Source organism: Phascolarctos cinereus, unplaced genomic scaffold (assembly GCF_003287225.1).
Source record: "Phascolarctos cinereus isolate Bilbo 61053 unplaced genomic scaffold, phaCin_HiC Scaffold_5;HRSCAF=322, whole genome shotgun sequence".
Lineage (NCBI taxonomy): Eukaryota > Metazoa > Chordata > Mammalia > Diprotodontia > Phascolarctidae > Phascolarctos > Phascolarctos cinereus.
In genome coordinates, this window is record NW_027555958.1 from 156,498,247 (window position 1) to 156,520,586 (window position 22,340).

General features: G+C 38.1%; 1 protein-coding gene across 1 annotated transcript in view; it reads left to right on the forward strand.

The window, feature by feature from the left end:
• The window catches only part of PREP (prolyl endopeptidase), a 153,189-nt gene extending 140,680 nt beyond the window's left edge, over nt 1-12,509 (forward strand). Inside the window, exons 14-15 of the mRNA XM_020976932.2 lie at nt 772-928; nt 10,561-12,509. Coding sequence (XP_020832591.1) covers nt 772-928; nt 10,561-10,855 — 452 coding nt within the window. The 3' untranslated portion in view covers nt 10,856-12,509. The remainder of the gene's footprint in view (nt 1-771; nt 929-10,560) is intronic.
• The last annotated feature ends 9,831 nt before the right edge of the window (nt 12,510-22,340 follow it).

The following is a 22,340-nucleotide window of genomic DNA, read 5'->3' on the forward strand; positions in this document are numbered from 1 at the left end:
GATCTTATTCTTTCTGATTGTCAAGGATTAGCTAAAGATCACCGTACCTCCTTAGTCAACTGTTTCAGAGCCCTCAGCACTCTTTTTCCCAGGTGGCCGGCTTCCTTACTAAAAGGAAGATCTCTCTGGGTGCTTAGAGCACAAAAGAAAGAATAAAGAAAATGAGAATAAAAGCAAGAATGAGAAGGGAGAAAAGAAGATAATACAGGGAAAATTATACAACAAAAGGATGACTGGGGAGAGGAAATTGGGAAGAGGAGTTGTATTAAGGTCAAAGTCATTGTGAGAGGTAACAATGGCTAGAGGAGACCAGAGTTAAGGAATCAATTAGCAAGTATTCATCGAGTGCCTGTGCTAAAAACTGAGAATACACTGTAGGTTCAAAGAATGACAGAGTCCCTACCATATATATGAGGAGCAGAAGAGAGATAGAATATCCAGGATTAAAGGATAAACAGCATGCAGTGATGCATTGGGAAAATAACACTGACTAGGTAGGTATTAGTAGATCTGAGGTCAAGACCTAACTTGTCTTCTAGCTAGTTATATGAACTTGGTTAAGTGATTTAATCCCCTGGCCTCAGCTACATTTGTAAAATGAGTGGATTAGACAGGTTAATCTGAGGTTTCTTTTAGCTTAAAGTTCTGTGAGCCTACTAAAAACGATCATATTCATGGCCATCAGCCTCTGGGTTGCATTTGATTTTTTTTTTTAATAATTCTCATATAACTTGAGGTTCAATCTTTCTGCCCTTCTTTTCTTTCTTTTAGCTGCTTGTGCTAATCAGCGCCCTGACCTCTTCGGTTGTGTCATTGCCCAAGTTGGAGTAATGGACATGCTAAAGTTCCATAAGTATACCATTGGCCATGCCTGGACCACTGACTATGGTTGCTCTGACACAAAAGAACACTTTGAATGGCTTAGCAAGTAAGATTCTTAAGTTTCACTTATTACCTAACAATTAATGCTTTGATTTGTACAGTTCTTAAGTGAGTTTTTCTCTGATAGCCTTTAAAAAAAATGTGTTTTATTTATGCTTTTTAAAACATTGCCTTCACTCACCAATAACCACTCCCTTCCCTGCCACAGCACTTCTTCCCCCAACAGAGTATTCCTTTGATGGTTTTGCCTGATAGAGTGTGCCTCATTCTGTACATACGGTCAGTCCCTTGCCCTTCTGCCAAGAAAAGGGAGATAAGTTTCCCCATTTGTCTTTGGAATGAAGGCTGGCCACAGCACTTAAGAGCTTTTTCATACAGTGCTTACACAGTTTATTGCTATCACTTTCCTTAACCCTTAATACTGAGGGGGAAATTCATCCGTACATTTTAGGGAGAGTATATATTTTAGCACTTAAGATGAGAGGAAAGGTAGGCACAATTTACCATGTAGATATTGTAGATCATAGTAGGTTTCTGATGTCCATCTCTCTGATGATCTTGTCTAGATTTATAGTAGACATTGCTAAGATTAATTTCTTTCCTCTTCCCATGCCACAATTAAAAAAAATAGAAAAAATGAATTCTTTATAGGAGTAAAAGCATGAAGGCCCATACTACTTGTCCATCTTACATCAATGCAACTTCCCAAAACCTTGCAGAAAGACAAAGGTAAACTTGCATGCCAGCTCCTTAAAAAGAAAACCACCATAGATTTCACTAAGTGTACACATACAGACATATGTCAGTCAAACATCTATTAAGCATCTACTATATGCCAGGCACTGTGCTTAAGCCCTGGGGATATAAAAGGAGTAAAATACAGTCCCTGCCTTCAAGGAGCACCCATTCTAATATGAGGGAGGCAACAAGCAAACAGGTATGTTCAAACAAGCTGTACAGGAAAAATAGGAAATAATTGACAGACTTGACAGAGAGAAGGCACTGGAATTGAGAGGTTGAGAAAAGTTTCCTGTAGAAGGTGGGATTTTAATTGGTACTTAAAGAAAGTCAGGAGGCAGAAATGAGGAGGAAGAGCATTCCAGGCATGGGGGATGGCCAGAGAAAATGCCTGGAGCTGGGAGTTGGAGTATTTTTTTGTTCATAGCCAAGAAGCCAGTATCATTGGATGAGAGAGCATATGATGGAGAGTCAGGTGGACTGGAAAGGTAGGAGGGAGCTAGGATATGAATGTCTTTGAATGCCAAACAGAGGATTTTGTATTTGTTTCTGGAGGTGATAGGAGTGCTGCTGGAATTTATTGAGAAGAGGGTGACATGGTCGGACCCTATGCTTTAGAATGGTGGCTGAATATAAACTAAAATAGAGTGAAGTAGACCAAGGAAAACAATTGATACAATTACTACAATAATGTAAAATTAATAATACTGAAATGGTAATAATAAGCCAAATACTGTTTAATCATGATGACTGCCCTTGATCCTAGAGAAGAAATGAGGAAATGCTTCTCTCTTCTCTCATTAAAGAGGTGAGGAATTATGTGTAATTGAGTATGGTAGCTGTGTTCATTGTTTTTATGTAACTGTTTTTCTTTGTTAGAAGGGAAGGCTTACTATTGTAGGGAAAGGTGGTCTATGGGAGGAGAAAATGAGGCAAAAACAAAAAACATAAAGAAAAAGCATCACAGTTTGCAAAAAGCTCTTGTATAAATCATCTACACACACACACACACACACACACACACACACACACACACACACAATCAATAAATGTTTATTAGGCATTTCCTAGGTGCCTACTGGCCTCCATTTCCAAGGCCTTATGTTAGGTGCCAGAGATATAGAGACCAAAACCAACTGACCAGACTAAAAACAGTCCCTACCCACAAGGAGTTTGTAATCAACTGTAATTCTGCCTTGAATTTGAAGTCATTTGTTTGCATGCCATTTTCAGAGACTTAGGGGTGCTGGATTTGACAGTGGGAGCTTACAAAAAAAGGAAATTGTATGGAGGGGGAAAATCTTAACATTTCTTCCTAAATATTGAGGGCTAAGGAAATACAGGAGGAAGGGAGTAGGTAAGGAATATAGTAAAGCCGTTTCATTTCTTCCTAAGCCTTTCTATATACATATTAAAAGGTAATTTTTTTCAACGTGTTGCATTATTAGCGAGATTAAAAATTTATCTAGTTTACCCTTCCCAGTTCTATCTATATGCAACGTGAGAAACTGGCAAGCATTCTGTGGAAGCCATCCAAGCTAAGGTGTTTGCCTGCTCATTACTCTTATGTTCAGTCACCTGAAGCATAAACAGTTTGAGAAAAAATATGTTCTACCTAGGAAATATCTAAATATAAATAAGTGCTCTAAATTCTACTCTCAGCATCATTTAGGAGATGTATAACCAGAACAAATAGCATTTACTTTCTGTGCCTTAGCTTTCTCTCAGTAAACAGTAGATTCACATTAAGCAGATATGGTTCTTTAACCCTTCCAGCAAAGGAGTAAGAGAAATAAGCCTCATTTTTAAATCATTTGTTTTGCACTGTGTATCCAATTGGCATACTTAGTATACAGTAGACACTCCTTAGTATACGATAGACTGGCTTACAAAAACATATTTTATTAATAAATCTACATTTGCGTAATCCAGCAGAAAATTATTCAGTTCCTTTTTTTTTCCCCATTTGTACACATTTACTTTTATAGCTACAGGTAGCCTAGTTTTCTAGATACAGGTAATAGGAAAAGTATTTTGCATGTCCAGTTTTTAACTTATAGGTGCCATGGAGAGAAAAAGAGAAAAACTTAAAAGCTCTTAAATTTTTGAAATGATGTATATTTGTTAAGTATATATCACAAGTTTAATAGAAATGTTTACTACTTAGATTAGAACCTCTTAAAGGGGAAAGAAATTATAAGAACTAGAAGCTGTGCCAGCGTACAGTGCTAGAGTACAGTAAGATCAGCCCAGAAGTTGACTGGCTCATGTCATGAGACTCCAATCAGCTATTTTACCATTGGCTCCTTACACCTGATGTTTATCAGCATTCATTTATTTTTCTTTGTTTTTAAGTTTTGTGTTCAAGACAGCATTTATTTTCTCCTAATGCCTAGGAGTCAAGTACCTCCTGGGCCAGATTACTTAATTAGGCTAAACTGAAGCCAAATAAGGGAAAGAGTATCACACAGAATCTGAAAATTGGAAAGATCCCATCAACCAGCTAGTCTAGTCCATACACCAAAGTAATCTCCCTGATAACATAGCTGACAAAAGTAGTCCTTCAGCCTGTGTTTAAAGACCTCAAACAAGGGGGAACCAGCCACCTCTCAGGGAAGCCCGTCCACTTTTGAACAGGAAGTTTTTATTGACATCAAGCTAAATTTGCCTCTTTGCAGTTTCCACCCACTGCTCCTAGTTTGGCCCTCTAAGGCCAAGCAAAACAAATCTAGTGCCTCCACGTGCAGCTTTGCAGGCCTTCAGATACTTGGAGACAAGAGTCTCGTCCCCACTGAGTCTTCTTTTCTCCAGGCTAAACGTTCCTAGCAACTTCAGTTCTTATATAAGGGAATAAGCATTTATATAAAATAGGGCAGGCACTATGCTGAACATTTTACTAGTATTATCTCACTTGATCCTCACACCTCCTCTTCGAGGTAGATGCAATTATTATCTCCCTTTTACAGTTTTGGAAAGTGAGGCAAATAAAGATTAAATTACTTGCCCAGGGTGGCAAAGCTAGTAAGTATCTGAGAATGGATTTGAATTCTGGAAGACCTGAATTATAGTATATAACATAGACTGAAAACCCCTCACTATCCTGCTTGTCTCTCTTTGTAGCTCGTCAGGAATGTGGTGAGCAGAACTGAACACAGCACTCTAGATGTGGTCCCATGAGGGTAGGATACAGTGGGACTATCACCCTGTTCCTTAATGCAGCCTGAGACCACATTCAGTTTTTTGACTGCCAAATCACACTGCTTCCTCCTATTCCATGTTCGGTTCACTAAAACCCGCAGGTATTTTTCAGAACCATCTGATTTTCCCTCTACTATCTTGTATTTATGAAGTTGATTTTTTTTTGTACAAAAATCTATGACTGTACATAAAAGTAAATTTATCCTTGTTGAATTTCATCTTATTAGAGTCAACCCAGTGCTCCACTACAAGGCTGTCAAGGCTGGTATTGCTCTGTCCCCTTCCTTGCTACGTCTACCTCTTCCCTTTTCCTTTTGAGATTCTTGACCTTTTTTTCCTCTAGAATCTAGAAGCAAAGATTGGGGTGGGGTGAGGAGTGAAATGTGGAAAAGAAGGGGGCTTACAAGTACCAGATTCCAAACTATACTAACAAAGCATTAATCATCAAAACTATTTGGTACTGGTTAAACAATAGCAAAGTCAATTTGTGGGTATTCAGGAGTATTGTATACAAAATAGTAGGATAGTGTTCATTAATCAGTCCCAAAGATGCCAACTACTGTGGTAAGAACTCACTGTTTGGCAAAAACTCCTGGAAAAACTGGAAAGAGTTCTGTAATAAATTAGGTTGTAGGAAATAGGTTTAGAACAATAATCTCACAACCATATACCATAATAAACTCCAGATACAGGACTGAGATATAAAAGGTCATATCATAAACAAATTAGAGGAGAATGGAAAGAGGTAATTTTTTGCCACCTTGGATGAAGGAAGAATACTTAATAAAAACTTTGCAGCAAGTTTCTCTGTGACTTTGTGACCTTTTAAATCTGTGCATCCCTTAATTTTTTCCCAGACCATTGTCCCTACACTGACCAATCTTTTGTCTTCACTGTCTCAGTAATTTGATGAATCACTTTAACTCTCTACTGTCCTCTGCATAAATTCTTTGCCTCACTGTCCATCTCACCTTGACAAACCCCAACCTTGGATAACTCCCACCATCTGCCTCCTTTCTTCCTATTCACATAGTACTGAAGAGAGCTGGACAAAATTATAAAACTGAGTTGTTGGGGTCCACTACAGATTTATGTTATGTATTCTCAACTGGGCTTTCATTGCAACAAGGCACAGTTCACACATCCACTTAATAGTCCACTCACCACAGTGGCTATTTCAAACTTTTTCATCCCTTCCTCAAGCCTCCCACAAAATCCCTCCCCACATCTGCCCATTTGAGGACTTTGTTTTATACTTCACTGAAAATTTGGAAGCCATGTACTGAGGGCTCTCTTCTGCCCTCCTTATCTTCTCTCACCATCTCCTCTATTCTGCTTTCCCACCAAGCAGTGGCACTTCTCCTTCACAAAGCAGACCTTTGATCCTGTCACTTTTTGTCCTCTCCAGCAGATTGCCCCTGCCATCACCACCATCCCCAATTTTAATCTTTCTGTGTCTACTGGCTCATACCTTGCTGCATATGAACATACCCATAGCCTCTCCATCTTTTAAGGGGAAAAAAAATTCACTTGACCTAACCATTCCTGATAGCTATCATCCTTTATCTCTCCCCCACCTTGTGGCCAAAGTCCTTGAGAAATTCAGTTTGCTGTCTTCTCACTTGCTTTCTAAACCCTCTGCAATCTGGCTTCTGATCTTATCATTCAAGAGCAGCTAGGTGGGGCAGTGAATAGGGACCTGGACTCAGGAAGACTCACCTTCCTGAGTTCAAATCTGGCCTCAGACACTTACTAGCTGTGTGATCCTGGGTAAGTGACTTAACCCTATTTGCCTTACTTCCTCATCTGTAAAATGAGCTGGAGAAGGAAATGGCCAACCACTTTAGTATCTTTGCCAAGAAAACCCCAAACGAGGTCACGAAGAGTTGGATATCACTGAAACAACAGAATAACAAAACTCATTCAACCGAAATTGTCTTCAGCAGAGTTCTTTTAATTACCAAATCTAATGGCTTCTTCTTAATTCTCATCTTTCCTAACTGTCTCTGTACCCTTTGACACTGTTCATCCTCTTCTAGATATTCTCACCTCTCTAGGTTTCTGTGACTGTTTTCTCCTGTTTCTCCTAGCTGCCTGACCTTCTTAGCTTATATTTCTTACTCTTTATTGAGGTCACACCCAGTAACCCTGGATATCCCCAAAGCTGTCATGGGCCCTATAATATCAAATCTATAATATGTGTCAGCTCCCATGAGTTCAGTTATCATTTCTGTGCAGATGACTCTCAGATAGATAGATCCAACCATAATCAGTCTCTCTCTCCCTCTCCCTTTCCATCCTTCCCTCCTGTCTTGTATCACAACTGCCTTTTGTACATCTCAAATTGGAAACTTCATCAGTATCTCAGACTCAACATATCCACAACAGAGCTCATCATCTTTCCTCCTAAGCCCTCCCTGCTTCTCACCTCTCCTGTAAGTACCAAGGGAAGCCACCTAAGCTCACAGCTTGTGTTATTCTCTGTGACAACATGGTCATAGTGACCTTATATAGGCTACCTGTTGTTAAATTTGTTCTTTTTGCCTTCACAACATCTCTTTTCTATGTCTTCTCCACTCATACAGACACCACACTTGTACAGGCTTTTATCACCTGTTTTGCTAGACCATTGTAATTGCCTTCTGAATTAGTCTTCCTGACTCATCTTTTCCCAACTCCAGGCTGACCTCCATTCAGCTGCCAAAGTGATCTTAAAGCATCGGTCTGACCACGTTAGCCCCTACTCAATAAGCGTCTGTTCAGAATCAAATATAAACTCCTCTCTTTGACATTTAAAGCTCTTTATAGCCTGTCTCCCTCTGTCTTATACTTTTGTCCCACACACTCTGCAGTCCAGCTATGCTGACCTGCTTGATCTTCCACACACAGAACACTTCATCTCTCAGTTTCCTACATTTGCACTGGCTATCTTCCCTATGACTAGAATATTCTCCCTCCTCACTTCCCACTCCTGTCTTTCCTGGCGTCCTTCAAGATTTAGCTCAGATCTCTTCTGCACAAGCCTTTCCTGGTCTGCTCACCATCAGCTCTAGTCCCTTCTCTCAGAGCTTACCTTCCATTTACACTGTATATATCTTATCTCAGCATTTATTTGCGTGCTGTCTTCCCCTTTGGAATGTGAATATCTTGAGAACAAGGACAATGATGGTTGGTGTTGGGTTTTTTTTTTTCACTTTCTTTATTTTTATCTTCAGTGCTTAGCACTATGTCTGGCACACAATAAATATTTAATAAATGCTTGGTTATTGACTGATAAAAGGTCTGATATCAAAGCTAGAATAGAAGAGTTATTCTGAATAGATAGTCAAAGAATATGAATTCAAGGAAAGAAACCCAAACTATCAACAACCATATAAAAACTTTTCCAGGTCACTAATAATAAGAGAAATGAAAATTAAAACAATTCTTCACACCCAACAGATTGGCAATGATGACAGAAAAGGAAAATTACAATTGGAATATGGGAAAAGGTCTGTAGTTAAAAAAAAACAAAAAAGAAAGAAGAGAAAGAGAAAGACTACTAATATACTGGTCAGCCATTCTGGAAAGTAATTTGGAACAGTACACAAAAAAGTCACATAGTTGTGCATCAGCAGTATAGCTCCTGGGCAAATACCCCAAAGGGTTCAGAGAAAAAAGTGTTCATGTATAAAAAATATTCAGAGCAGCACTTTTTCATAGCAAAGTAAAGGAGTGCCCATCATTTAAGGAATAACTTAACAAATTATGGTATATGAATATAATGGGATGTTGATGATATAAGAAATGATAAAAGGGATAGATTAAGAATATTGGAAAGACTTGTATGAACTGATGCAGAATGAAGTGAGCAAAACTCAGAACATTTGCTGAGTATTGTAGTGATATAATCACTACAACATTATAAAGAAAAACATCCTTTAAAGACTGAAGAACTCTGTTCAATACTGTACATACAGTGGCCACCCAGGAGTCTCGAACACTGATGATGAAATATGCTACTCACTTTTTGACAGAGATTCATAGAGATGCAAAATGAGACTTTCATTTTTGGATTTGGCCAATGTCTGCATTCATTTTGCTTGACTATGGTTATTTGTTATATGAAAAAAATTTGTGTTTGTTTAAAGGTAGTGATGCAAAAAATAGAAGAGAAGATGATCATTGGTGTTTTTTTGTTTTGTTTTTACTTGCTCAGAAGAAAACGAAATGAAGTTCAGAGGGAGATAAAACAGGACAATTTTAAAACTAACATATATTAAATATGTGTGCATTTAAACAAGGTGTAATAGATACTTTCAATATCATATAAAACCATCTTTTTCTGTTCTTTATGTGGAAATGATGATGGTTTTAATTGTCAAGTTCAGAATAATAGCATTTAGGGGCAGCTAGGTGGCGTAGTGGATAGAGCACTGGCCCTGGATTCAGGAGGACCTGAGTTCAAATGCGGCCTCAGACCCATAACACTTACTAACTGTGTGACCCTGGGCAAGTCACTTAACCCCATTGCCTAAAAAAAAAAAACCTCAAAAACCAGAATAATAGCATTTAAAAATTGAAATAAAAATGTCCTAGGGAAAGATGAACTCATAGCAAAGTTTAAAGAAATAAAAGATAGATACAATCATATACCTTTCCCAATGATTTATTTTTTTATTTTTTTTCCTCTAAAAATGCTTATATTTAACATAGTCTTCAAAATTTGCTTGGGGTACTGAGAGGTGACTTGGTTGTGGCTCCACTGTCAGAAATAACAATGGAACGCAAGCCTTCCTGACTCCTTGGTTGGTCTTCATCCACTGACCAGGCTGCTTCTGCTGAAATGTTATTTATCTCCAGGCTTAGTTAGAGCACTTTTTCTCCAACATTTTTGGAACAATTATCCAAACAGCTTACGGTCAGCTTTGGCAGCAAAAAACTGTCTCTGTATTTTGTAGTTAAATATCAGCAGCTTTCCTCCTATTCAGTCACAGGCAATCTATTTTACCTTCATTGACTGTGAGAACTAATTATGGGAACAACCTTGTCACTCCCTCTGCCTCTTGTGTGAACTGAAATTTAAATACTGTTGTTCCCTTAGCAGTGGTTTGTGTTACAACCTTCTGATCCAGACTGCCTTAACTGGGAATTCCATACAATTGATTTTCAAGAGTTCACATCCCTCTTGGAACATTCCTTCTTAGAATATTTCCAAACTACATTTAATCAGAAATCCTAAGGTCTTAAGCATTTTGTTTAAAGCCAGTAGTTATAAAAGGATAGGAACTGCCTGATTTTGTTAGTAAAAGAAACCCTTCTACCAATGATGGGGGCACTTTTTTTTTCAACTTACGAGTCTTAGAACTGAAAATTTCAGCCTCTTTTTTCATATGAGAAATGTCAATAATAACAGCACCTACCGCCTAGGATTGTTGTAAGGATCAAATGAGATAATGTGTATAAAATTATTTCCAAACCTTAAGGTGCTACGGAAATGCTTACTATTATTATCATTATAATAATCGTCGTCATCATCATCATCATATTCTTTATTAGATGAGGTCTCTTTCAGCTCTGCGTCCGTGATGCTATAAAGACTAGGTTAGGTCAAGGTCTCCTCTGTGTTCTGGACAGGTAAACAAGTAAGTTGATAAAAATAACACCACCATTATTAATTAACCATTTTTTAAAATAGAACACATCTTGTATATCTTTGTTAACCTCAGTATTGAACCACATAAAATTACTTTTGTTTTTCAGGTATTCACCATTACATAACATCAGGTTACCTGAAGGGGATGGAGTCCAGTATCCATCCATGTTACTTCTCACTGCAGATCATGATGACCGCGTGGTACCCCTTCATTCCCTGAAGTTCATTGCGACCCTACAGTATGTTGTGGGCCGAAGCAGAAAGCAAACTAACCCTCTGCTCATTCATGTTGATACTAAGGCGGGCCATGGAGCCGGAAAACCGACTGCTAAAGTTATAGAAGAAGTTTCTGATATGTTTGCATTTATAGCACGGTGCTTAAATATTGATTGGATTGAATAAGTGGAATACTGGGCTCCCATTGTGTCCCCAAAATAAACCTCAAGGGCTTTTAACCACCATTTACACAGAGAAACCAGTGGGCATAGTACTCGTGTTTGAGAACAATGTTCCTATGCTTATGAACCACAGTTTGTTCTTCCAGTGACCCAAACTGCTGTGGGAATTTTACCTTTTTTAGGCTTCTCCTTTTTATCATTCCCTGGGAGTGGCTTTTTCTGCCATATTCAAACATATGTTTAAAAAAAAAAAAGGCATGTTTGGACAAATAGCTAAATTTCAGCAAATGCTGTTGTGAATACTTAGATTTCCAGAGTTTGAAAGTGGTAGTCAAGCTTCCTATAAAACCTCTTAATATTATGTGCTCCCATAACCTTATCCAAGTCACCTGTAAGTAAACATAAGAACTGTGATTATACAAAAACAAAATTTCTTTACATCCATAATAAATGTTATTTGAGAATGGGAGGCTTTATTTCTGGTTCTTTACGAATTACTGGTGGGAGGGAACACTAAAATTCTAATCAGATGGGATTAAATTAGTTTTCTTTCAAAATATGAGCTTTGCGCAGTTTTGCAACAAATTGATTTTCAAAATGACCTAAATCATTTTATGTTTTTTGGTTAACAGCTTATAAATAATGTGATTCCAGTGATCATTTGAAGTTAAGCTGCTTTTTTTTCCCCTCAATATTTTGCTCTTCAACTGATCTGTACCTACCTCTTCTAATAAGCTGTCTTTTATTTAAATGCCTCCTATAAAAATGGATGGAAACTGGAAAATGGTGACTGCTTCCTAAAATCCAAACTTTAATTTCTTTTCTTAAGCTGACAGAAAGATTTCTGGATATATTAGGCCCTGCCAGTTCTAAATGCTACAATCAGTGATTTTTGTATCATGGGATCCAAATATAAATTCCTTAAACTTTCCAAGTAGATACTTCTTTTAAAAACTTCTTTCCTATCAGGAGGGCACTTTTTAAACCTCACTTAGTTATCTTACTGTAGTGTTTCCTTTTCTCTCTTCATCAGAGCTGAAGAAGGTATGCCTATATATAAAATGCCATACAAGGACGTAACAGCCTTCTGCAAAATAAAATTAGTTATTCCAATTCCTTTCGCTTGTCCAGATAGGTCATATTTTTCAGCACTGCTAGTCGTGCAGTCCTCTCTGTGCACACCTTTAACTGAATAGGTAATGTTTTCCACTAAGGACCAATGCCAAGCATTGCAGAAGGGAAGCAGCTTAGTTTGTTTCTGCTCAATGCACTTGTAGGATCATGGTTTTTAAGCCCCAACTATGCAGAACGCTGCTGGCATATAATTAACTTGTGTTCAGCCATTGCCCTTCTGAATCCAAGGTGTCTCTCGCCATCTTTTCTGAAACTGATGTTGTTACCATATGGCCATAGAAACAGCAATACTGCCCAACAACCGATTTGCATCACTCCTAAACAGCATGCTAGGAAAAAGCCAATAAAATGCATTTGCACAATTGAGCCAAAAGGCCTTCAGTGTTGATCAACTGATTTATTTGACTATGTACAGACATCTGAATTGTACCTGTGTTTCTCCTGAGAGCCTAAAGGCTGGAGGGGAAATGTGTAATTACGTTAAAAATGTCAATAAAAGTAAAATTGATTTTTAAAAGTGAAAAGTATTTGGAAGTTATTATGGAACCATCCCCATTTGTTTTTCTCTTTTTAAAAAAAATGGTATTTGAATTGTGCAGCAAATTGTGAACTGAGTGTTGTATTCCAGGATGGCTACACTTTTTTTGGGGGGGGGGAGCTTTAATTGATTTTTAAAATGCGCTTTTCCCGGTTGGTTTCCTTAGGGCACAAGTACTAAAAATTTTATTTTAAATATTCATTTTTGACACTTGAAATAAAGTCAGTCATTTTAAACTATGGTTAGAGTCTAGGACTTAGTCACTTTCCCACTGACAGTTGCAGCCCAAGCCTGATCCCCTTTTCCCTTCCTGACACTATAATGATAATAACAAAAATCAGCATTTATATGGTGTGTACTACATGCCAGGCACTGTGCTAATAAGCACTTTACAAATATTATTGCATTTGATCATCACAACAATGCTGGGAGGTAGGTGCTGTTATCTGCATTTTAACAGTTGTGGAAACTGAGGCAGACAGAGGTTGTGACTTCTCCAGGGTCACACAGTATCTCACGTTGGATTTGAAATGGATCTTCCTGACTTTAGACCCAGCCCCACCTAGTTACCTCTTCTGGGATTTGCCAAGCTAGAAACGTACATCTGTGCAACCCTATTGATTAACTTCTGCTTACTTGTAACATCAGAGGTAGGAAATAAATCAGACAGCACCAAGACTCGTTCTCTTTCCCTCCCTATTAAACACCAGACAGATATATGCATCATTTTTCTTCCCTGATGAAATCCTACAAACCATGATTCCAACCCGTCTAATTGGCTTAGTAATGGTGTGCCAAGTCCTTGGAGTTAGCTTCCCATAGATTATTGTGGATATATTTCTCCACCATGGTCTGAAGGGTCCAGTGTCCAATGAATTCATGTCTTCCTGATTTCAGGTCCAATCCTGTATGCACTGTGTCACATAGTTACCTACTTCTTAGGAGTCCATAGTTCTTTAGACCAACAAAGGGGTTCATGACAATAAAAGGTAAAGAACCACTAGTCCAAGAAACCAGGACCCAAAATTTTAAGATTTATCATCTCAGTGCTTTGCATGTCATTCAGAAGCCGGTCAGTAGCCAATAAAAATGGAAGAGTATTGGATAATTGTCTTAAGAAGAATGAAAGCATACAAATTAACATTATTGATATATCTAATATATCATTATTATTCATAATATGTGAAATAAAAATATATAAATGCTCTCATCAGCCATTGTTGCTACTATTCTTATCATTCAGAAATCTTGTACCACTGAGCATGGGTGGAGGGTGGGGAATAAGGGCGGCTAATGATACCTCTATTGTTAGCAGTGCCTTATTAATGGTTTGTTTTAATGTTTGTTATTGGGTGGCTATAAATCAGATTGTTAAACATCATTTAGTCACCTTTACCTGTCCTGTGATTGAATAAACTGGTTAATAGGCTTTACAGGGTTTACATAATTTTTCTGAAAAAAGGCATTTTATGCCTCTGCCAAGAATTTGAAGGGCTCTAGCCTTACTGCATCTTAGAACATAATTTTCTCCTGGGAAATCCTCTATAGGCTTGATAGGAAACAGGCAGTGTAGTTAAATGAAAGGAGTCCTAATTTGGGTTTAGCCACTGATTACTGTGACCCTCAGCAAGTCATATTCCCTCCATTAGCTTGAGTTTTGTTTTAGTCCTGACCTGATTTAATCCATGAAGGCAATTCCCAGTGGAAGACCATCAGCATCTTACAGGCCTAAAGATTTGCCTAGGACACTCAGAGGTCAAGTAATTTACCCTTAATTACATAGCCAGGATGTCCCAGACATGGGACATGAACCCAGATTCTTTCTGACTCCACAGAAAAGCCCTTCCAATCACTGTGCCATGCTGCCTTTCTGAACCTCAGTATCTGTTTCTTAAAAGGAACAAGTGAAACTGCTTCTGCCTCAGCTCTAAAATTCTGTTGTTGTGAAAACATTTGAAAAAGGTACAATTGCTAAAATATCCTTCCTTTCATTTTCAGCAAATGTTGACACTGTGTCAATTGTTCTTATAAGTCCTTAAAAATTATTAACATTTGTATGTTTTGGGTTTTTGAGCCTAGGTTGCCCAGGCCGGAAGCACAGTGGTCACTCAGAGGCCCAAAACAGTTGACTCCTTTTCCAACCAGCTTACCCCTCCTTAGGCAACCTTGTCCTTAAATTCCTAACTTCCCAGTTCTCAAGTTCAAGAGATCCACCCATCTGAACTTCATTGATAATGGGCATGCACAACTATGCCCGACTACATGTTGATTTTTACACTTTACAAAGCATGCTATTTGCAACCATGTGAATTAGCACTGCATCATTTTCTCTATCTTACAAATGAAGAAATAAGCTCAGATACATTGAATAACGTGCCCAGCATCACACAGCTAAGTGATTGAGCTTGAACTTTCACAGTGGTTGCCTTCAAAGCACATTAGAGAGGTGATGGGAATTACTCGGAGAGAATTGAAAATCACATTTCCTTCTGAAAATCTAGTGGAATGAAGGAAGATAGAGAAATACAATACACATGTGAATACAGTAAACATGGGTGATGATATAGCATTGACCCTTTCCAGTCTATATCCCTTTCTTTTCTCTCTCTTAGATATGATTAACCAGAATGATGGTTCCTTAGATAACACAATTATTCTCTCAAACATGATGGAAGCTAATTTTTTCCCTAAAATACTTTGCAGTCATCCAAACTTTTTCCTACTCTAAAAGAATTAGCCTGTATTAGGACCCTGTAATATCATTCCATTTATTGAGAAAAGAGCAATCATCATATACACTCACATAGAATTAGACAACTTCCATTCATTCATCTTTGGTCAGTCCTATATTCTTTGAACCTCATTACTTGATGTGTAGTAACCAGGTAGTTTATTCTCCCCATGAAAAAGGACAACTGCCAGGAAGTTGTGATTTCAATATGAGTTGTTTTCCAAGCCAATATGAAAACTTCCTATGGGAAGGCATCCATCATCACTCAGTCCCCTGTGATAAAGGGATATTAATGTGGTCCAGTTTATCAAACTCAAGTTCCTTAGAAAGCCTTGAAAGTTCTGGCTTCCATCTCCTATGCAAGAAGTATTCTGGTGGCCCTGACTTTTGCTCACAGTGAATGCACTAAATGAAATTAGTGCCAATAATTCATCCAGTGGTGTACATATGTTTATCAAGGGGCTAATGGAGATACTCCTGCCCAAAGGCTCATTACAGTTCACAATCATGATCACCAAGTCCTGCTGGCACTCATCCTGGTGAAAACCCTTTGCTAGCGGTTAGATGTTAAACCAAAAGAGACAATATTTCAGCTTAAGGGGCCAGCTTTTCTTTTATCAGATCCCCAGCTCTTTGAAATAGGACACTTAGGAAGAGCTGACTTACATTTCTCCCAGCTCTGATTTAAGCTTAAAATTGGGTCCTGTAGCACTAGCCATCTTTGCTTATTAATGCTGCCATTAGATTCCAATTTGAATCGAGTCATAGCTGAACTTATTACCCTTCACGCTTTTCTCTCTGAGGCTCACAGTGGCATTAAGCCTGGCTTTCTAGGGATACTCATGGATAGGCAAGTTATATGGAGTGATAAACACAAAATCAACCAAATGATTTAATCAGCAAACATTTATTAAACACCTCCATGTTCCAGACACTATGCTAGGAAGCTGGGGATATAAAACTAAAAATGAATATTTCCTCATGGGGGAAAATAGTGAGACAATGTAAGTATGGATAAGATATAATCAAAATAAGTGCTAAGTTATATTTGAAGAAGACACCAGCATCTGGGGAGGTTCAGTAAAGTCTCCTATGTTGGTAATGGTATTTGAGCCTAGAGTCAAAGGAAACTATGGGCTGTAAGAAGCAGAGGTACTACTTCTTACACATGCCTATGAAACGCATCAAAATGGAAAATGAAGATGCATTAGGAATCCTGGAAATCAACTAGTCATGGGACTTAGATGTAGATGTGGAATGGACCCCTCAGAGGCATCTACCTCCTTATTGTACAAATGAGGAAACAGCAAGATAAATTACCTTGTCCAAGGTGCCACAGGTAGTAAGAATGGGGGGAGAGGGGTGGGGATAAGTGGAGTTCAACCCAGGTCCAATGACTGATTAGTGCCCCTTTCAACATACCATGGAACTGGTTTGGCTAGACTGTAGAGCATGTTAAAGAGAATAATATCTAATATGGTGGAAAGGTAGATTGAAACCAGGTTGGAAAAAACCTCAAAGGCCAGCAATCAACAAGTCAGCAAGCATTTAGTAGGGGAATGGGAGGGAAGGGAAAAGGAGTATGCATTTATATTATGCCTACTGTGTGTGAGCACTTTACAAGTATCTTATTTGAGCCTCACAATAAGCCTGTGAAACAAGTGCTATTATTATCCTCATTTTGCAGTTGAACAAACTGAGGTAAGCAAAAGTTATGTGATTTTCCCGGAGTTAGGCAGCCAATAAGTATATGACGCAAGATTTGAACTCAGGTCTTTCCTACTCCAGCCCAGTTCTCTATCCACTGTACCCCCTCCCCGACTATGTGCCAGGCACTGTGGTAAGCACTGGGGATACACAGAAAGGCAAAAAGCAGTCCCTGCTCTCAAGGAGCTCATAGTCTAATGAGGAAAACTACATGCAAACAACTACATACAGATAAAATATAGGTGGGAAACATTGGTGATAATCTCAGAAGGAGGGTGCTAGAATTAAGAGAGATCAGAAGTCTCCTTGTAGAAGATGGGTTTTTGGCTGGGACCTGAAGGAAGCCAGAGAAGCTGGGAGACAGAAAAGAGGAAGGAGAGAATTCCAGACATGAGTGACAGTGAAAATACACAAAGCAGGGAGATAGAGCATCATGTGCATGGAACGTGGAGGAGGCCAATGTCAATAGACTGCAGAGTGAGTAGAAGGGAGTAAGGTGTAAAAGAAGATTGCAAAGAGAGGAAGGGGTTCGGTTAAACAGTATTTTAAAAGCCAAAAGGGGGATTTTGATATTTGATCCTAGAGATAATAGGGAGTCACTAGAGTTTATCAAGCAGAAAAATGAACAGCTAGGTGAAGAATTAAGTGGAGAGACAGTTGCTGATGCCAAACTATAGTCCAGAGAGATTTAGCCAAGTATCAAAATATTACAGAAATGCTCCATTTTACCCATTGTTGAAGGCCCAGGTTTAGATCCACTTCTTTCATCAGGTCCTCCCTCACTGCTCCTAACCATGCTGATCTCTTCTTAAACTCTTTAATACACCATAAGGCTTAGTAGTTATTGTCATCAAATTTCATATGTGCACCTTGCTTCTCTGAATAAATTGGACAATTCTTGAGGGCAAAGATAGTTTTTATCTATCTCTCCAAACAAAAAGTACTTAGTCCTGAATGAGTATTTTTTTAATTGACTAGAACAATTTTGAACAAATTTGTGGAAGTGTTTGTTTACCCAAATTAGTGGTAAAGGAAGGGAGTGAATGGAATTAAAAGACAGAAGAGTGACCTAGAAAATCTAGAGCTGGGAAATGTGGTAGGTGCTTAACAAATGCTTGGTAATCCAATCATAGATTTAGGGATAGGAGAGGCTTAGGTGGACATCTAGTCCCACTTCCTCCTTTTAGAGAAAGAGGAAATAAGTCCTACAGAATGGGTAAAATGACTTGCCCAGGATCACTTGGGCAGGTTAAATTATGACAGAGGCAGAAATGGAAACCAGATCTCCTGATTCCAAATCTATCATTCTTCTCCTGTTTAATACCTCTGTCTCCCTTAGCCTAAGGCTAAAGGCAAATGTTTTGAAAGAGTACAGATGAATCTGGTAAACTGTTTTTGCGTTCTAAATATTTAGAAAACGGTCTATATACTTTGCAAGTGTTAGGCGTCTCAGGTGGTTTGCAGACTCCAAAGTCTATATGGGCATCCTTTGTTACTCGTTGGTGGGATTTGTGTGTACTCTGAGATTTTACTTTTGAAGTTTTCAAAGTTTTTTTATGCACCAATTTCTTGGGAAAATGCAAAACTTGCACTTGCTAAATCTGATCTCATAATTATCATTGTTAAATATCATCAATTCACAATGTAGTTGGAGGTTTCACAAATAAACCATTTATAATCCAGAAATGTTAGCCTTCAACTAGGGGAGCCTGTCTTGGATCTGGTTGTTATCATTATCTGAGACAGACAACTTTCAGAGCCACAGTGAGCTCTGTACTAGGAGCCCAAAGAAGCTTAAGCTATTAAATGCTCTGGTAAGTAGCCCTATCATGTACCCCGCCCCCAGTAGCCTGTAAATCTGTAAGTATCGCTATAAATAGCCAACCCTCGGATTGCAAGGTGATTATTACAGCAGAGTGGAGCTTGGGGGAGAGATGAAGAAAGGGTATCAGTCAACACCTTTCATGAAAACTTGGGAAGCAGATAGGGAAATAAGGCTTGGAGGAAAGGGCATCGGGATGGAAAAGCTGAAGAAAGTCAAATCATGGTGCAGGTATGAAATTAGTATCTCTAGGCAAACTAGAGACTGAAGCAGAGACTGATGTAGTAATAATGTCCAAGAGGGTTTAGCAGTGACATGACAGCAGTGAAGAGGAACTGGTAGCCTTGCTGTGGACAGCACAGACCAAGGCTATTTTGAGCAAGATTCTATATGCAGGGCCTCTGCATCATCGGACAGAAATGTCCCTCTCAGTTTCTGCAGAGTGTATCCCCTGCCTATCAGAATTCAAATTCACTGACATTGTGCTCTGAGAATAATTTTCCTTGAATCCACACACTGCAAGTGCCATTCTACAGAGCTCAAAGTGCTTTGGCCATGTTAACACACTCATAGATTTAGAGCCGGAAGGGACCTCAGAGGCCATCTGCAGCCAGGGTGTGTGTGGCAAGGAATTATCCCCACTTTGTAGCTGGGGTAGGAAGGAAAAAACTGTTAGTTTCTCTTTTGTGGAAGAAGTATAAACTTGTATAACATAATTTGAGCAACCTTAAGGGGAATCTAGTGAAGCTGGAACTTATTTAAGGGAACATTCGAGTGATATGATTTATGTGTTTAAAAATAATAGGATGATTTTAGCTACATTGGAAGAAGTCTTTCCACAAACAACTACACACTGTTTTATATTCAAAATACTCAGAAACTCAAACAAATCTGCAATCTTTGGGATATCTGGGACTCAGGAAGAAGGGGGTGGTAGACCCTTCTCCCTTTGCTTTCTCCCACTTTGCTCCTCCTTCAGCCCCTAACCATCCTAGAACCTGATCTAGGTCTCCAGCGCAGAGGGAAGATCCATCACTACAGGGACTCCCTTCTCCTTCACTTCTCTCTTTGGTCTCACCACTCAACTGGGTTTCCCAGAACTCATCCTAGAAACTTGACTGCTTTACATGGTGAGTGGGACTGCTCCAGGCTGGGCCTGACTCAAACCAGTCCTTTGGCAGTTTAGGGTCAATAGTGGAACAAAATGAGACACTCACAGATCATTCAACAGTTAACAAAAAAAGGATATTCAACAAGGATAGCAATTGAAAATACCTCAAAGTTGATTTGGGTGAGAGAAACTCAGTCAACAACAACAACAACAATGATGGGAAAGGAAATAAATCATCTGAAGGAAATCCCTACTAATGTAATTAGCAAGAAAAAAAAACATTTTAATGTAACAAAGAAATGCTATATGGTAAACTTAATAACTATCTGGACCAGGAATTCTTAACCTGTGGTCCCCAAGGGCTTTATATGTAGATCTCAAGGGGTCCCTCAACTTGGATAGGTAAAAATATATATATATACACCTTTATTTTCTCTGACATTCCGAAGAAATTTGACATCCCTTAAATTAATATTTTTTTTTGGAGAGGCAATTGGGGTTAAGTGACTTGCCCAGAGTCACACAGCTAATAAATGTTATGTGTTTGAGGCCAGATTTGAACTCAGGTCCTCCTGATTCCAGGGCCAGTGCTCTATCCACTACACCACCTATCTGCCCCTAAATTAATAATTTTTAAAATAAATTATTCTGAGGTGTTTCTAGGTTTCACCAGACTGCCAATGAACTACAAGACACAAAAAAGATTAAGAATTCCTGCTCTAGGCAAAGGGAATGAGTATGCAATAACTATAACTATAATCCTAGGAAACAGATTAGAACCTACTGTGAGAACCTGTAAAGAGACTGAAAGTCCCAATAGCAGAGCAGTAAAATTAGAGCTCTTATTGAAAAACAGAAGAGAAAAGAAGATGTAAAATTTTAACGAAGCAGTGGATTCCATGAAAAAGATAATGGAGAAGGCAGAACTCAAAATGTAATGGTACCCAAAAAGAAAAGTTTCAGCCTAAAGACAATAAAATTAGAAGAACATTATAAATATAAGGCAATATGAGAAAGAATAAGCATTTATGTAGTGTTTACTATATGCCAGGCATTGTGCCAAATATTTTTATAAATATTCCTTTTTTAAATTTTTATTTACTCATTTATAAATTTTATTTTATTTATAAAATAAATATTTATTTTATAAATAGTCCTTTGATCTTCACAATGATGGGGTAGGTGCAATTATTATTCCCATTTTACAGTTGAGGAAACTGTGGTAAACAGATATTAAATTATTTACCCAAGGTCACATAGCTATTAAGTGTCTGCTGTTAGATTTGAACTCAGGTCTTCCTGACTCCAAGCCCAGTATTCGCTTCTCTTTGCTACCAGATGACTTACATGAAATACAGGGCTTAAGTAGCCTATATAAGTAACATTAGTTCCTCATAAAATTGTAATGAAACAAAAAGTCTAAATAATATATTTCAGGGAATCAAAAATCTGCTTAGAAGTATTGGAATGAAAGAGCAAAATGAAGATGGATAAAATCCATGGGACATAAGCAGAAGAGAATCTCTAGTTTAATTCATCCACAAATATAGTTGCTACCTAGACAACTTCCAAGTTAAGGAGAAAATGTAAATATTAGTGAGAGAGAGACAGTTTACATATGAGAATATGATATAACCAAAAGTAAAATTATGCATAATAGTACAAGAGCATGTGTTTTTAATAGAATTGATGATTTCCAAGTATTTCTTTTATGAAAACCAGATTTGGGCACTGTCTTTAAGTACAAATAAGTATCTTTCAGAGTCAGAAAAATATAACAGAAAGATTAGCAAGAGAGAAATCATCAATCTGAATAGAAACATAATAGACATGTTAGTAGACAGTAGTAGACACAACAGACATATTGGCCTGTGGCTTCTGTGTAGTTAATATTATATCTTCAAATACATTACATCTATTTATTTGCAATCTGCATCCTTTCTAATCTTTCAATTCATGTCACAGAACAATATGTTATTAAATTAATTTGGGAAGTTTGCTTCCTGGTCACTCCTCTGCTCTGAAAACTTCAGTGGCTCCCTCTGGCCTCTTGGATAAAATACAAACTCTTTTAATTGGCATGTAAAGTCTTTCAGTCTTTCGACAACATATTTTTATAGGGTGATTTCACATTACTTCTTCACAGAAATGCTGCAGTCCAAACAAGCTAATCTAGTTGCTATTTCTCATATTCCAAATTCCATCTCTAGTCTCAATTGTTTTGTATAGGCTACTTTGCATGCCTGAGAAAATCTCCCTCCAAACTTCTTCCTCTTGGAATGCTAAAGCTCATTTCAAATGCTACCCATTGCTAGAAGCATTTTCTGATTCCCCAGGTGTTCGTTCTTCTTCCATGAAAGCTATTTTATAATTATTTTGTGTATGTGCTATATTTACTCACTTGAGTGTGTATTGCTTCTATCAACAAGATTTTAAGTTTCCTGAA